Genomic DNA, 15,449 nt, shown 5'->3' on the forward strand with positions numbered 1-15,449 from the left:
TCAACTATAATAAAATGTAAAAGCTACTTATTTGTAGAACAAATAAGTAGCCTTTGTTGAGCTATAACATAAATATATATATATATTTTAAAAAAGCGAAAATAGTTTTAGGATTTTGGCACAAATGTTAAAGTTGATGGGGTGTAAATTTCTCACAAATCACTATAAATACTTTTCCCTATGAGACTTGTCAACCGGAATTCGTACGTCCTATCATGCCGTCGGAACGTGAAGGCAGCACAGCAACACGTGTTGGAGCTTTCTGGAAGCAGACCCTCCTTTCTGTAGCTATCCGAGCCTGAGCAGTGCTAACTCCCTGCCGGCGAGACTTTTTAACTTTACTCGCTAGCTGTACTGCCTCACCATGGCTGCCATTAAAGCGCTGAACCCTAAAGCCGAGGTGGCCAGAGCGCAGGCCGCCCTGGCGGTTAACATCAGTGCCGCCCGGGGGCTTCAGGACGTGCTTAAGAGCAATCTGGGACCGAAGGGAACCATGAAAATGTGAGTGCCTCCGGGGCTCTTTGTGCGGTAGCTAACTAGCTAACATTTGTTAGCTACCGGTAAACTGCTTAGACATCAGTTTGTTTCCTCACGACTCTAATTAATAGGTCGACTGAAAACCTGTAGTGTCTTGTGTAAAAAGTAACAAACCACATTTACGTTATTTTAACCAAGGCCTCACTTGTGTATCCGGGTAACGGGTTTCCTACTGCACGTTGCCATGCCCAGTCATTATCCGCGCTGACACCGCTAAGCTAATGTTAGCATCAGCCACCTAGCTCTCCAAGCTGAGGCTAGCAGCTTAAATCTGTTGTTATAAAGTTTACTGACGTTCATACGATCGTCATCAGATTACATTTAGCGCTTTGTTCTTTAATTACAAATTATATTAAAATCCACCATATAAATGTGATTTCCGTTATTGACTGGACTGCACGTTTTTTTTTTTTCTTTAGAATTTATTTTAGACACGACTGCATAAAACAAATTCTGTTTTTAAAAATAGTATCCAAACGCGGTGCGGGAGGTTGTAGTTATTCACCTTCTGTCATATTAAATATTTGTTTTGCTACTTGCAGGCTGGTATCTGGTGCAGGAGACATAAAGCTGACCAAAGACGGAAATGTCCTGCTACACGAGATGGTAAGGAAGGAAATGCTTTTTATTCTGCATGTCTAAACATTCATCCCCTTTGTGTTGATCAATCAAGTTTATTTGCATTGCACTTTTCAGCAGTTCAAACTGCTTTACATTATAAAAATACAAAGTTAACAATTGAGAAAACCAGTAAACATTAAGCGTCAAAATTACATTTTCATGTGTAATAATATGGCTACTCTTAGTATAAACTGTTTTGTACAACTAGGAGACCACCCCCAATCTGCTTCTGCATCCTACTCCAATCGATGCAATACTTAAAAAAATTCAAATTCAGTACCTGTAGTTTACAGTATCAAATTAATGTTATAAAACTACTAATTAAAATGCAACGGTATAAAGTTTCACATCTTTAAAAAAACAAATTTCATCACGTTATTGACTGTTAGCTCTCATTAGGGATGATCAAGCTATGCCGCAGCTGTCGTTTTGGGCTAACTTCTGAATATAAGTCCTATTTCTAAATGAATATGAAGCATGAGAAAAACCTGAAGGTTAATTACATAAATAATGCGCACAGCGAACACCCAGGGATGCTACCGTGGCTTTCCCTGGTCTCCTGTGTCTGTGCTACAGTAACTCTGATTTGTACCTCTGCATCAGGAGAGCCGCCTTCTCTCCTGCATGTATTCAGCGAATCAGAATAACCTTTACCTCTGTAACTATTTCTAATCGAAAAGTCCAGTTTGCAATTGTGTCATTCTATAACCTGCTGTTTGGTGTTTATGCCAGCTGGAGTCAAGATAATTATTAGATTGAAAAATTTGTTTGTTTTAAGCAAATTCAACACCCGACAGCGTCACTAATTGCCAAAGTAGCCACGGCGCAGGATGACATCACAGGGGACGGCACCACCTCCAACGTCCTCATCATCGGAGAGCTGCTGAAGCAGGCTGACCTCTACGTGTCAGAGGTAAGAGTTCGATGGACGATGAGACGATGTCCACGTTCAAGACCCGCTGCACGTTATTGTTCACATCCGGAAAACGCTGGAGGGGAGAGAGATTATTCTCTTTACATGCCATCCATAGCCGCTCTGCTGTAGATGTTGGTATTATTAATTTAGTGCAGTACTCCACAGCAAAGGTAAAAATAACAGAAAAACGGTTAAAGCACAATTCAAAACCACTTTTTTCTCACTTTCTGTGTCAGCTACGCTACACGCAGACTTGTTGCCATGACAACTGACAACAACGCCACTTTATATTTCAGGATTTGCCAGAAACGAACATTTCCCACACAAAGAACAGATAATTGTGCATCTGTTTTTTAGGCTGAATGTTTATTTTGCAATTATTAATAAGTGATCGCTGTGGTAAATTAGCTACTGATGCTATTAGCTAAGCTAACACAGCCGTGGTTGATTAGCTAATTTAAAAACCTGCTGTACCATCTGTTGGAGTCGGTGTTTAGGTCACCCTTCTTTTTTTTAACTGAACTGAAACACACCGCATTACATCTACATGTTGAGGTTTTCAAAGTCAAGCCAGCATCACTGAACTACTTTTTTCTCCTCTACGTTTTTCTTAAAACTTTTTCCTGGCCTTGTTATCTAGTTGTCATAGTCTTGACAATTAGCATCAAACCACTGCATCTCTTTTTGTTTTATATATCAGCCGTGTTTTTTATATTGGTGCGTTTATATTGATGACTTAACAGCTAATGCTAGTCATTGTTGGCTAGCAGCTTTTTGCCCTCCAGCAGGGAGATGGGGCAGGATGTTTCGTACATGGCGTCACGCTGCACAGGATCTACGTTCTCTAAACCTTCCTAACTGTTGTCTGGTTTTAAATGAACACATTTCTTAACTCGTTTCCGGTATGGTTCTGCAGGGCCTTCATCCAAGAATAATCGCCGAAGGCTTCGAGGCAGCCAAAGAGAAAGCCCTGGCTGTTCTGGAGGAAGTGAAAGTGACTCGGGAAATGGACAGAGAAACGCTCATCAATGTCGCCCGGACTTCTCTGAGGACCAAGGTCCACACAGAGCTGGCAGACCTGCTTACTGAGGTGAGGCGTTTAGATCGACCTCTGTGTGCTTCACTGAACCAGTTTAAAAAACTCTTTTTAAACCGTTTCTCAGGTTGGAAATCTGAGAAACGGTTAAAATGTAAATCCTTCTGGTGTTGAGCAGGTTAAACAGAAACGATAAAATGTTAATTTTCTCCTGCTTCAAATGAGAATCTGCTGCTTAATTAGTGCAGGAAGAAGGAATGATGCAATAGTAACGATTTTTCTGACTCTTTATTCTTTTCTTTTCTCATTTTCTCATGTTGCTATTTGAGCTTTTACATTTCAGCCACTTGATCATGATTATGTTGTGCATCTGGAGCAGTTTAATGGCCTTCCAGTTGTCCAAATATGTGGAAAGCACTTGAAATATGAGTCCAGAGTCCTTTGATGGAAAAATGAACATCAAGACGTCCAAAATAAAAAAAAAACAATAAAACTTTGCTACATGATAAACCTTCCTATTATCAGTCAAAAACTTAGATGATATTGTTCTGACAAAATCACATTTGATAATAAATCTATTAAATCTTAACTGAAAAGTAGAAATTTGTCGTTTTTCTACAGTTTTAACTTTATTTTACGCAGTGTAGTGAAAGAATAAACAAAGTTAAATGCAAAGAAAAATAATTTAAAATAAAAGCAAACAAGAGAGGAAGTTGAGACAAAGTTTGTTTATATAGCACATTTCCAACAGCCTCAGCTGCCCAAAGAGCTTCACAACAAACATCATCCCAGGTGGATAAATGATAAAATGGAAATCTAAAATTAAGTTTATTAAAATCAATAAGACGATTATAAAATTTCTGAAAAATCCAAAACAACTCAAGCTGCAGGGATTTCTACACATTCAAGTCTTAATGCAGCTTTGGTCCTCATTTTATTTATTTTTTATATTTCACTGATTGTGTGTGTAAATGGAAAACTTTGAGTCTTCACTTTGTCACTGTTTCTACCCAGAAGAGTGTCGTAGTTTCCACAAAACGTTTGCATTGGGTAGGATTGGAAAAAGATCGGACTGCGATCAAAATGAAAACGTTAATCTCCAGCTTTAAGTTTGCTCCAAACTATTTATTGGCCTCATTAAACATTAAAATGACGTTAAATACTTTAAGAAATGCTGATCCAGTCTTTCTGTCCTCAGGCTGTGGTGGACGCCGTGCTGGCCATCTCCAAACCCAACGAGCCCATCGACCTGTACATGGTGGAAATCATGGAGATGAAGCACAAGACTGAGAGCGACACACAGTCAGTTTCAACAGAACACAAAGACTTCTTTATCATCTCTGAGAAATCTAAAACCCGACCCTGCTTTTCTCCAGACTCATCAAAGGTTTGGTTCTGGATCACGGCGCCAGACATCCGGACATGAAGAAGAGGGTGGAGGACGCCTACGTTCTGACCTGCAACGTCTCTCTGGAGTACGAAAAGACGGAGGTCAACTCCGGCTTCTTCTACAAGAGCGCCGGGGAGCGGGAGAAGCTGGTGGCCGCAGAGAGGAAGTTCATCGAGGAGCGCGTGCAGAAGATCATCGCCCTGAAGAAGAACGTCTGTCCCAGCGACGACAAGGGCTTCGTCGTCATCAACCAGAAGGTAGGCGAGTTTCAGCGCAACATGGTGACGATGTTAGTCTGTTGATGTTTATCCGCTTAGAGTCCAAACGTTTTGCAGCATTGACCAAAAAAACCCCAAATCAGTCAAATGAAGTAGAGCAATATTTATTGTAGATCAGGGTCACTATAGATGGAAAGAAATGAGTAAATTTCTGCCAAAATCTCAGAAATTTTCCAGAGAACTTGGGAATTTTCAGTAACAACAAAAAAAAAAAATCGACATTTAAATTCTGAAATTTCCATATTTGTTTTTATAGAAAATTTCTGATCTAAAAACTGGTTGTTGTTTTTATTTCTAGAAAAAGTCCTTGTTTTGTAGAAATCTACTTTCTTTGCAATTGTCAAAACCCAAAAATTTAGTAATAAATTTCAGAATATTTTCTTTGGAAAACTTGGATAGTTTGATGTATTTTTTAGTACAAAAACTGTCACAGTTTTTCCCAAATTTACAAAAAAAAATGAAATTGTTTTTCGTTCCAAAAATGTTTTTGTAAAAAAGTTTGTACATTTTTTACTTTTTTATTTTTAAAATTTTTTGTATTTTGTTTTGTAAAAACAATTATAAATCTAAATCTTTTTTTTTTTTTAAGATTTAGCAAATAAATGACCTCATTTTTTATAGAAATTTTCTGAGATTACTCTCAAAACTTGAGTTTTCAGACAAAAATGTACTTTAATTTGTATCATCCTTGAGTTGCAGTTGGGGCCACAAACGGCCCCCGAGCCGCTCTTTGTCCCCCTGACTCAGCAGGATTAAACGCGCAGTGCGTTTAAACCCAGGGACGCCAACGTGGCTCTGCCTGGTGTTTTGTTTCTGTGCCACAGTAACGCTCATCTCTGCGTCAGGAGAGTCGCTCCTCTGCCGCTTGTATTCAGCGGATCAGAACAGAACTAAAGCATTAATTGGTTTAATTAACGATGGTAAATGGGCTCGTCTCTCCTCCTGCTCAGGGTATCGACCCGTTCTCCCTGGACGCTCTCGCCAAGGAGGGAATCGTCGCTCTGCGCAGAGCAAAGAGGAGGAACATGGAGAGGTAAGAGATTGGAAGAGGAATACGTTTATCGTTTGCATTCCTCACAAAAACAACTGCTGGCACTTTTACATGTTAAATTTATAAAGAAAAGCATTTTTTCCCCTGAAATAATGGGTGGTGATCACTTTCACTCTGTGCAGGTTTGGGGTTTTTGAAGATCCCTCATATTTTCCTGTTCTAATCACAAACATCAAACCTTACATGTTACAGAGTTCCTGGAAAACAGGAATTTTCCAATTATGAACAGCTGTGTGAAAAATAGAAAATTATTATAATGTAGATCATGAGTATTACTAGTTTTACTGAGCGAGACCGTTTTTACGTGTCCACCATCTTAGATTTAAACTAAAGGGAGAAAAATGATTTTCCACGAATTCTGTCCGTCTCACTTTAAAAGTCTAAGTATTATAATTTTTAAAATAAAGCTGAAGCAAGTTGCTTTTTTTTTTCATCATTTGTTGAATTTACAGATGATAAAAACCCAAACCAGGTCATTATTTTACTCTCCAAACTTCAAAATATGAATTAAAGAGAGAGATTTGAGTGTCATGTTTGTTTATTTAAAGTCTGAACCTTTATTTTTCAGGCTCACTCTCGCCTGCGGCGGCATCGCCATGAACTCAGTGGATGACCTCACGCCTGAGTGCCTGGGTAACGCTGGGCTGGTTTACGAACACACACTAGTGAGTACAACAGATTTATTTCTCGTTCAATCTTTTAAGACAGATGTTTTACTATGTTCGATCTGTTTTTCTACAGGGGGAGGAGAAGTACACGTTCATTGAGAAGTGTGGGAACCCTCGCTCCGTCACGCTGCTGGTGAAGGGCCCGAACAAACACACCCTGACGCAGATCAAAGACGCCGTGAGGGACGGCCTGCGGGCCGTCAAGAACGCCATCGAAGACGGTAACAAACCAATAAACATAAAACATGCAGCTTTTAAATTTAGGTGTGTCCACTTGAAACATCTGCAACAGGGAATTTTGGCCAAAATTGTAGATTCAAAAATGCTAACAGGCCAAAAAAAACAACTTAAAATCAAAAGAAGTAGATTATTGTAGATCCAAAACTTGAAATGGATTTTTACGACAGAATATCAGGGCTTATGTAGATAGAAAAAAAGGAGTAAATTTCTGCCAAAAACTCAGAAACTTTGTGATTAATCTCAGTTTTTTTTTTTTTTTTTTTTTTAAACATTTCAACCTTTTTTTCTGATATTCATTTGAAAATTTCTTCTTTTCTTTTTTGCCCCCTAGCAAATAATTGTCATTGATTTGTTTGTTTTTGGGGGGTTTTCCAGAAAATGTCTGAGGTTACTTGCAAAATTTGAGTTTTTTGACAGAAATTTACTTTTTTTCTTTTTTTCTGCAACAGTCATAATACGCCGCAACAGATTTTGCACATTTGCCGTCTTAATAAATTGCATCCAGTTTTCAGTTTCTTTTTGTCTCAGTTGAATGAATTTATTTTCAGTAGTTGGAGCAGGATTTCGGTCACTTTGTTTCAAAACGTTTGCTTTATTTATTCGAGTTTAAGAAAGAATAAAAGCTGGTTTGGGTGCATCAGAGTCTCTGGATGAACCTGGTTTTACTGTTTGTTAAAACGTCCGTTATAAGAACACGAGTACTTTGTGTTGTACTTTATATTTTTCTGTGTAATAGTTATTTTGGTATCAGTTGATCATAACTCTGATCATGAATTAAAAGTCTCATCTGCCTCTACGGGTCAAATCAATTTAATTGCAGTTTGACGCCCCTGACTTAGTTTGTCAGAAGTAGCGTTGGAGGCTCTTCAGTTTGCTAGTATTTGTAAACGTAATGTTTTGAAATACAAAGTGAAGTGAATTTTGCACAGCGAACACCCAGGGACGTTACGGTGGCGCTTCCTGGTCTCCTCTGTCTGTGCCACAGAAACTCTGATCTTTTCCTCTGCATTGGGAGAGTTTTGTCTCTCCTACATGTATTCAGTTGATCAGAACAGATTCCTTGACTTTTATTATTATTATAAACTCTGTAGGATGGAGGATTAATTTTAAATATCATTTTGTGTGCTCAGGTTGCGTTGTGTCCGGCGCCGGGGCGTTTGAAGTCGCTGTGGCGGACGCTCTGGTGAAACACAAGCCCAACGTGAAAGGCCGAGCCCAGCTGGGGGTCCAGGCCTTTGCAGACGCTCTTCTCGTCATCCCCAAGGTGACCCCCCGTTGACCTTTTCTCTTAAGATAAGATCGTTTATTTGTTCTGCGTGAACACTGACACACAGTGTTAATGTTTTAAGTGTTTACACTTAGCTGAGCTGCTTGCAGATTTCATTTTTTTAAGTTCATGCTGTATTAATATTTGTTTTTTATTCTTCCTTGTTTGCAGGTTTTGGCCCAGAACTCGGGCTACGACCCTCAGGAGACTCTGCTGAAGCTGCAGACGGAGTACAAAGAGTCCGGTCAGCTGGTCGGAGTCGACCTCAGCACCGGTAATCATCGCATCGATTTATGTGCAGCTGTGCGCAGGATGAAGCTCGTTCTGACCTGAAATCCTGTTTGTTTTGTTCTCAGGGGAGCCGATGGTGGCCGGGGAGGCTGGAGTTTGGGACAACTACAGTGTGAAGAAGCAGCTTCTCCATTCCTGGTGAGGATCCACTTCTAAGATTCCTCAGTCCTCACAGAGTTTCCTCCATCTCTAACGCGTCTCTGTGTTTTACAGCACGGTGATCGCCAGCAACATCCTGCTGGTCGATGAGATCATGCGAGCCGGACTCTCTTCTCTGAAAGGTTAAGGAAGAGCGGCGGTGTTTGTCCTCCAGTGATAGTTGTTTACCTGATGGTTCAGTCAACGCCACCCAGCTCTCGGCACTCTGAAGCTCCCCAGTCGATGGCAAACCTGCGGCGGCCATCTTAGCATCAGAAATCATCGTTCACCTGCTCATGTTTTCATGATTTGTGCCCCTCTCTGGAACGATTGGTTTATTTATGCAATTTTTTTTTTGTTAAAAGCACTGACCTGCAGTTCTGTTTCTACCCAATAAAAAAGTTCTTGGCTTGCAAGATTTGGTTGTTTCTTATTTCAAGAGAAAATGAATTTAAAAATTAACTCGGTTCCTTTTAAGGATAAAAATAAAACTTCAGAAGTCTGAGGTTTCTAACTGAATCAGGTCTTTGTGATTTGCTGCAAGTTATCAGTCAAGGTGTCCAACCTTTTTGTGAAGTCGACCAAAATTGTCAAGTCAAAATGGTCGGGCGCCTAAAAGCATAAAATGTGAAACATTTTGATTTTTTTTTTTTTTGCTGAAAATTTAATTTGCTGTGCAATATTTTAATGAAAAGGAAAAGGTCGTTGGAGGAAATACATGTTATTGTGGATTGAAGTGCATAAGGTTCTGCATATTTGCCTCAAAAAAAATTTCCAAAGATTTTGAAGGTCGCTTTTTATTGAATTAGTTTTTTTTTTTTTGGTCTATTTCTAGAAATTAACGGGTCGGGTCACTTTCTCTGGAAATACTTTCAAGTCATTTGAGTGCAAAGTCTGGTTTAAGTGAAAGTCGTGCTAATGATCAACTTAAAAATTACACCAAGCTGTGACTATTAAAATGCTTTTCACATCTAACGTTATAAAAGGATTTTAACTCGGCAGTAAATAAAATCTCCAGCTGCATCAATCATCTGCTGGTGGGTTAAATTTGTACCAATCTCAAAATGCTGTGGGGGGCCACAAAAAAATCCATCCATTTTCTTGCACCCTTGTCCCTCGGTGGGGTCGGGAGGTGCTGGTGCCTCTCCAGCCAGCGTACCGGGCGAGAGGCGGGGTCACCCTGGACAGGGCGCCAGTCTGTCTCAGGGCAACACAGAGACACACAACCTCACACCTAGGGGCAATTTTTGAGAGGCCAATTAACCTGACAGTCATGTTTTTGGACTGTGGGAGGAAACTAGAGTACCCAGAGAAAACCCACGCATGCACAGGGAGAACATGCAAACTCCATGCAGAAAGACCGGGGCCGGGAATCGAACCCAGAACCTTCTTGCTGCAAGGCAACAGCTCTGCCAACTGCGCCACTGTGCAGCCCACAAAAAATCCAGGGGCCACAAATGGCCCTCTGGACACTTTGCACATCCCTGTACTTGTATATATAAATTTCAAAATTTTAACCTGCTAATACAAGATTTATCATTTCATGTCATGAGTTAATTTTCACAAAAAATAACTATGCAGTTATTTCTATTTCTATTATTTCTACAAATCTGTTGGCAAAATAATGTAAAATAGTTACAATCACATTTTAATTCAATTTAAGAATCCCCCTGAGTTCACACTTTTCATCTCTTAGTTTACAAATGAGCAAAATTACATAATTGTACAATATCAACCAGTAGAAAGATATATCTTACCAGTTTTCTATAAATAAACTCCATGAGCAGCATGAAGAAAATATGGAGCGGCAAGATTGTTTTGTAAACTGTTTCTACAAAATTGAGGAAGAGACGAGACAAAATGAGTAAAGTGATAATGTTTGGGACCGAATCCACATCAAAAGAGAACCTTGCTTAGTGAAACGTGGTGCTGATTGTTTCATACTGTGAGATATAAAATAAAGTTTACAAATGTCCGTTTTGACAGAAATCTAAAGCTGAAAATGAAAGAACATTTGCAAAAGCAGAGTTCAGAGCTATCTGTTAGAAAATCTGTGATCACAGAGATGTGAATATCTTGTGATGTTCAGTTTTTAAGGCAGAGACATGGCATGTACTGTTGAATGCTGAATATAAATTAAAGGGATCATTAAATAAATAATAGTTTAAGGGTGTGAGACACTTATGCAACCAGATTATGTCACATTAGAGGTAGAGCAAGATTTTAAGTTGCTTCACATGATTCACCTTTTTGTATGTCATCATAAACTGGTTATGTAATATTGGTGTATAGACTTTCATACACGATATCAGTGTTAAATAAGTGTTTATGGTCCATATATCAGATTTGGAATAAGGTTATGAAAAGTATTTATAGAAAATATTAATTATTTTTGTCATATTATGCCTTTATAGACTTTTGTGCACTTTTACACAACTAATATTTTATTTTTCTAGACTTTTACTATAGTTAGTGAGATTCCAGCCATCTGAAATTACTGTTCGTTTTTCTTATCCTAAGCGGAACCTTTGAACACGGAACGCTTCTCACGTCACACAGATTTTTTTTTTGAGCCGACAAAAAGAAAAAGGAACAATGCAACAAAATAAAATTTAAAAGCTTTTGGAAATAAACCCGTGTTTATTAGTGAAATGTTAAAGTTTCATGATAGTTTTTAAGTTTAGCCTCAGCTCGCGGACAGAAACTGTAAAAATGGACGTTAGAACCGTTTTCTGGTTAATTGCTGTTTTACTACCAGAGTTCGGTAAGATCTCATTTTACAAAACACATAAATGTTAAATGATTAAACCTTTATCAGAATGGGACTGGTTTCCTTCTGACAGCCGCTGGGGAGATGGTGAACATCCCCGCAGGAAGGCTGGAGATGGGAACCAGAGCAGCGGACAGCAGGGACGGAGAGTCCCCGGTCAGGGCGGTGGAGGTGCTGCCGTTCAGAATAGACAAATATCCGGTCACTAATTCAATGTTCAGGTAACATACCAATAAACCAGACACTCACATGGACAATATATCTATTTAACGCATTGTTTAGTTAGCTTTTTTGTTCCTCTTTGCTCTCAACAGAGACTTTGTGCGAACAGAGAAGTATAAAACCGAGGCTGAGACATTTGGATGGAGTTTTGTGTTTCAGGACTTTGTTTCAGAAGAACTGAAGAGCAAAGTGACACAGAGGATAGAGGTGAGACTGAAAACATGACCAGAATGACACAACCAGCGACACAAAAGCTGAAGTTTGCAAACTTTGCAGCTTCAGTTGTTGTCTTTGGGGTGTCCAAAGTGAGGCCCGGGGGCCGTTTGGAGCTCTCTGAATGATTTTTTTGTGGACCCTGCTGAAAAATAAGAGTGCCTCAATGAAAGAGCAGCACAGAGATGCAAATTCCTAGGTAAATTAATAATTTAAAATAAAACTTCACAAATAAACTTCTTGTGATATTATAAATGTGTTATCTGCTCAGTAATAAACAAGATGGATAGGACCTTGTTTAAGTTAAGATCATTGTTTAAGTTAAGAGTCCAAGCTCAGCAACAAGAACAGCATGGGAGTAACTACTACTTTTGTTGCTGCATTTATCAAACAAACAAAATAAAATAAAGTAGCCAACATTTTATTTTTAGATTTTTTCTATGAAAATATTTCTTTAAAGGATAAAAAAGTCGTGTCCATTTGCATTTTGCTTGCAGGCTGCATTCCAGAGTTATGGTCTGGGGCCAGACAGAATCATTCATTGGGCTACAAGTGGCCCCCAAATTACACTTTGGACACCCCAGCTTTAAATTATTTTCCTTTCTCTGCTATCTAGTCTGCCCCCTGGTGGCTGCCCATAGAACGAGCCTTTTGGAGACAGGTAAGTTTTACGGTTTTCTTTCCCGCTGAGCGCATTCCTTAAGCCTCGCTCCTCCTTGTCTCTGCTCAGCCTTCAGGGCCCAGTTCAGGTATTCTGGAGCGTTTGGACTTCCCGGTGGTTCATGTGAGCTGGAATGATGCGCAGGAGTTCTGCAAGTGGAAAGGCCACAGACTGCCCACAGAGGAGGAGTGGGAGTGGGCGGCTCGAGGAGGACTGCAGGGTAAATGGCGCCGAACATCGACTCTCACAAAATAATAGACCCACATTTGATTGGTTAATCTGCACAGCAAGTTAATAAAAAAAAACATTTTCAGGAGTTTTATCACTATCAAAATTAAAGTAACATCCAAATATAATGATTTAATGTTTAGTACACTAATCAGACATTTAAATCTATATTAACAGTTTTTCTTAGACAGTGACAGTGACACATTTTTTTTTAACAGAATAAAACTTTTTTTTATTTGAATTATTTTCTTGTTTCTTTTTCTTCCATGATTTCTGTGATCCAGGTCGGACGTATCCGTGGGGAAACAAGTTCCAGCCTAACAGGACCAACCTGTGGCAGGTCAGATTGTTTTCATTTATTTTTTAAATATAATCATTCATGCTAACTTCTCTGCTATTTTAAGTTAACACGTAAACCTGTCACAATAAACAATAAATAAATTAATTGCATAATGAATTAAAATGAATGCAAATCTTGTCACAGAGATGCTCCCTCTCCCTGTCGTTCCTTTCTCTGCTATTTTTCTCTGAAGTTGTTATTCTGCCTCTTTCACCTGTTTTCCTTGTCTAATCTGAATGGCTATTATATTTTTGTAATACAATTTTGTTTACAGAGATTTCATAATTTAATCTTTTTGTTTTGTTTGGATATTTAAAATGTTTTCCGGTTCCACTCTTAAATGTTTTTTATTTTTTTATTTTTGAAATTGGTCTCAAAATGACAATTTTATCATTTATCGCAATAATTTCTGGGACAATTTATTGTTCAGGAAAATGTGTTATCTTTTCCATTATTGTCTCTTTCAGACAGAAAACAAACTGTGTCCTCCTGTGTGTTTCAGGGACAGTTTCCAGACGGAGACACTGCGGAGGACGGATATCACGGCATCTCGTCTGTCACTGCTTTTCCTCCTCAGAACAGTTACGGTAATGGCGCCTTAGCTAACTTAAAATACAAAAACCAAAAGTATTTTTATAATTGCAGTCAAAAGGTAAGGTTAATAAGTATTTAGTTTTACGTTGGCTGCTCCTGCAGGACTGTACGACATGATGGGAAACACGTGGGAGTGGACGTCCACACGCTTCCCGGCAGCTCAGCCCACCTACGTTTTACGCGGCGCCTCTTGGATCGACACAGCGGACGGCTCAGCCAATCACAAGGCTCGGATCACAACCAGGTGAGTTGCTTTTATTTTTATTCAGTAACATTTTATTTGAAGAAGACTGACATAACACCCGTCATAAACATGATGGAGGTTTTGTAAATGCTGTGCAGTTTTTTAAATAATGTCACTTTTCATGCAAAGTTGACACTTTTAATGTAACTTTGCATTAAAAATGTCGTTATTTACCAAATGACACTTCCTGAAAACAGTTGTAAACATCTATGACGACTCCATGTTCATGACAGGTGTTGTGTCAGTCTTATGCACAGCCCTCCAACCCCTGAAGTGTCTTTGGGGGTAAAACAGCTTTAACTGTGATGCCTCAGGGCTGCTGTGAAGACAGACTGACGGTTCTGGTTGTGTGTTTCAGGATGGGTAACACCCCAGACTCCGCCTCCGACAACCTGAGCTTCAGGTGTGCAGCCAGTTTGGGACAGAAAGAGAAAGCTGAACTTTAGCAACAAACTGTTTATTGTTAATTATTTTGATTTAGAGTAAATGGAAGGAATGATTTAAATTCAGGGCTGACAGGGAGGAAGTGGATTTCTTTTCACTGTTTTTGGAAGAAGTCCAGTTGTTTTGTGTCGACGCACCGAGGGCCACCATGACGGGACCCCAGGAAGTCTGAACACTTGAGAAGCAACTATGATCTCTCCTATGGAGAAACTTCTTTCTACACTCAAATTCAACAAATAAACACTTAAGAAATAAAACTCACTGCTTCTAATTAAGTTTATTTGCAACATAGAAACATCTTGTCTCCTGAGACAAAAAACATTAATTAATTCACTGAACAACTGAAAGAGGACTCTTCCCTCTTCACGCTGAGATCTCTTTGTTGAGTTTTCTACGTGACAAGAGACCAAATCAGGGCTTTAGTTTAGTCACAGAAACCCGAATCCCTCCGTTGGCTCTTTCTTCACTTCCTCATGTTAATTGACTCATTTTGAGAACTTTGGTCTTGGTTTAAGTATTAAGTCGCTGTTTAAAGTCACTGCGGAGGGAAGTGTTGATTTATTTTTAATTTTACATGACAAGCAGAATAAAAGCTGGTTATGTAAACACCTGTTAATCCCAGAAAAGCAATCGTGGATATTTGCCAATCATGCCGCCGGTAAATGAAGCAGCCAGCTTGTTGCATGTGAGCAGGGTGAGTCTGCACCTCCACAGTTCCTGTCTGAAACTCGTCTGCACAGTTTCTGCTAAATGGAGCCACACACATTTATCTGCACGTGAAACCACCAGCCCTACATTCAAGTTTTCATGTCCGTTAGTGGGAATGCATGTGGAAGTTAAACCCTGGTTTTAATGCAGAAAGTAAACATTTATGATTTTTACCTTACAACATCCTTCGCTTCTCCGAAACAAAATCCACTGACCCAATAACCCAAATAACTTGAGCTGTCTCATTGGTTTCCAAACACCAATTAATCAGTTGAACGTCAAGACAATTTGTGGTTTCATGTCCTAATCAGTTGCTAGGCAACCAGCCGTTTCACCTCCACCCAACTTCACGTTAAACTGATGAAAACCTGTTGAATCCTCGTTTCACTGCAGCGCTGGTTGAACCAGACATTTCACCTTTAATGCGTCGGTGAAGTAGTTTTACGTGTTGCGGTCGGGTTTCTCTCACACAGAGCAGAAACGTGTTTGTTGTCTGTTTCGACACAGAGCGAATAAATACAGGAAGGCGAGGAGAATGCAATGCTCTTCATCCGTATGAGTCACTGCTCCCAGCGTTTGGCTGAGCTCATGG

The 15,449-nt window shown here is 39.4% G+C and overlaps 2 protein-coding genes across 2 annotated transcripts; both read left to right on the forward strand.

Moving 5' to 3' along the window:
• Window positions 1-245: 245 nt before the first annotated feature.
• cct6a (chaperonin containing TCP1, subunit 6A (zeta 1)) lies at window positions 246-8,851 on the forward strand. The gene is made up of 13 exons (XM_008427413.2): window positions 246-501; window positions 1,080-1,143; window positions 1,937-2,071; window positions 2,991-3,164; window positions 4,309-4,412; window positions 4,487-4,757; window positions 5,729-5,811; window positions 6,398-6,494; window positions 6,571-6,718; window positions 7,868-8,001; window positions 8,176-8,278; window positions 8,361-8,433; window positions 8,509-8,851. The coding sequence occupies exons 1-13, from the start codon at window positions 365-367 to the stop codon at window positions 8,579-8,581; spliced, it is 1,596 nt and encodes a 531-aa protein (XP_008425635.1). The 5' UTR covers window positions 246-364; the 3' UTR covers window positions 8,582-8,851.
• A 2,170-nt stretch (window positions 8,852-11,021) lies between these two features.
• sumf2 (sulfatase modifying factor 2) lies at window positions 11,022-14,406 on the forward strand. The gene is made up of 9 exons (XM_008427412.2): window positions 11,022-11,197; window positions 11,277-11,424; window positions 11,518-11,632; window positions 12,255-12,299; window positions 12,369-12,519; window positions 12,812-12,867; window positions 13,370-13,454; window positions 13,564-13,705; window positions 14,064-14,406. The coding sequence occupies exons 1-9, from the start codon at window positions 11,098-11,100 to the stop codon at window positions 14,149-14,151; spliced, it is 930 nt and encodes a 309-aa protein (XP_008425634.1). The 5' UTR covers window positions 11,022-11,097; the 3' UTR covers window positions 14,152-14,406.
• Window positions 14,407-15,449: the final 1,043 nt, after the last annotated feature.

Source organism: Poecilia reticulata, linkage group LG14 (genome assembly GCF_000633615.1).
Source record: "Poecilia reticulata strain Guanapo linkage group LG14, Guppy_female_1.0+MT, whole genome shotgun sequence".
NCBI lineage: Eukaryota > Metazoa > Chordata > Actinopteri > Cyprinodontiformes > Poeciliidae > Poecilia > Poecilia reticulata.

Coding starts and splice junctions, on each gene's coding strand:
- sumf2 (XM_008427412.2), top strand. CDS start 11,098: ATGATAGTTTTTAAGTTTAGCCTCAGCTCGCGGACAGAAACTGTAAAA. Junction 11,425..11,517: donor GTCACTAATTCAATGTTCAG/GTAACATACCAA, acceptor TGCTCTCAACAG/AGACTTTGTGCGAACAGAGA. Junction 11,633..12,254: donor AAGTGACACAGAGGATAGAG/GTGAGACTGAAA, acceptor TCTGCTATCTAG/TCTGCCCCCTGGTGGCTGCC.
- cct6a (XM_008427413.2), top strand. CDS start 365: ATGGCTGCCATTAAAGCGCTGAACCCTAAAGCCGAGGTGGCCAGAGCG. Junction 1,144..1,936: donor ATGTCCTGCTACACGAGATG/GTAAGGAAGGAA, acceptor GTTTGTTTTAAG/CAAATTCAACACCCGACAGC. Junction 8,279..8,360: donor CGGAGTCGACCTCAGCACCG/GTAATCATCGCA, acceptor TTTTGTTCTCAG/GGGAGCCGATGGTGGCCGGG.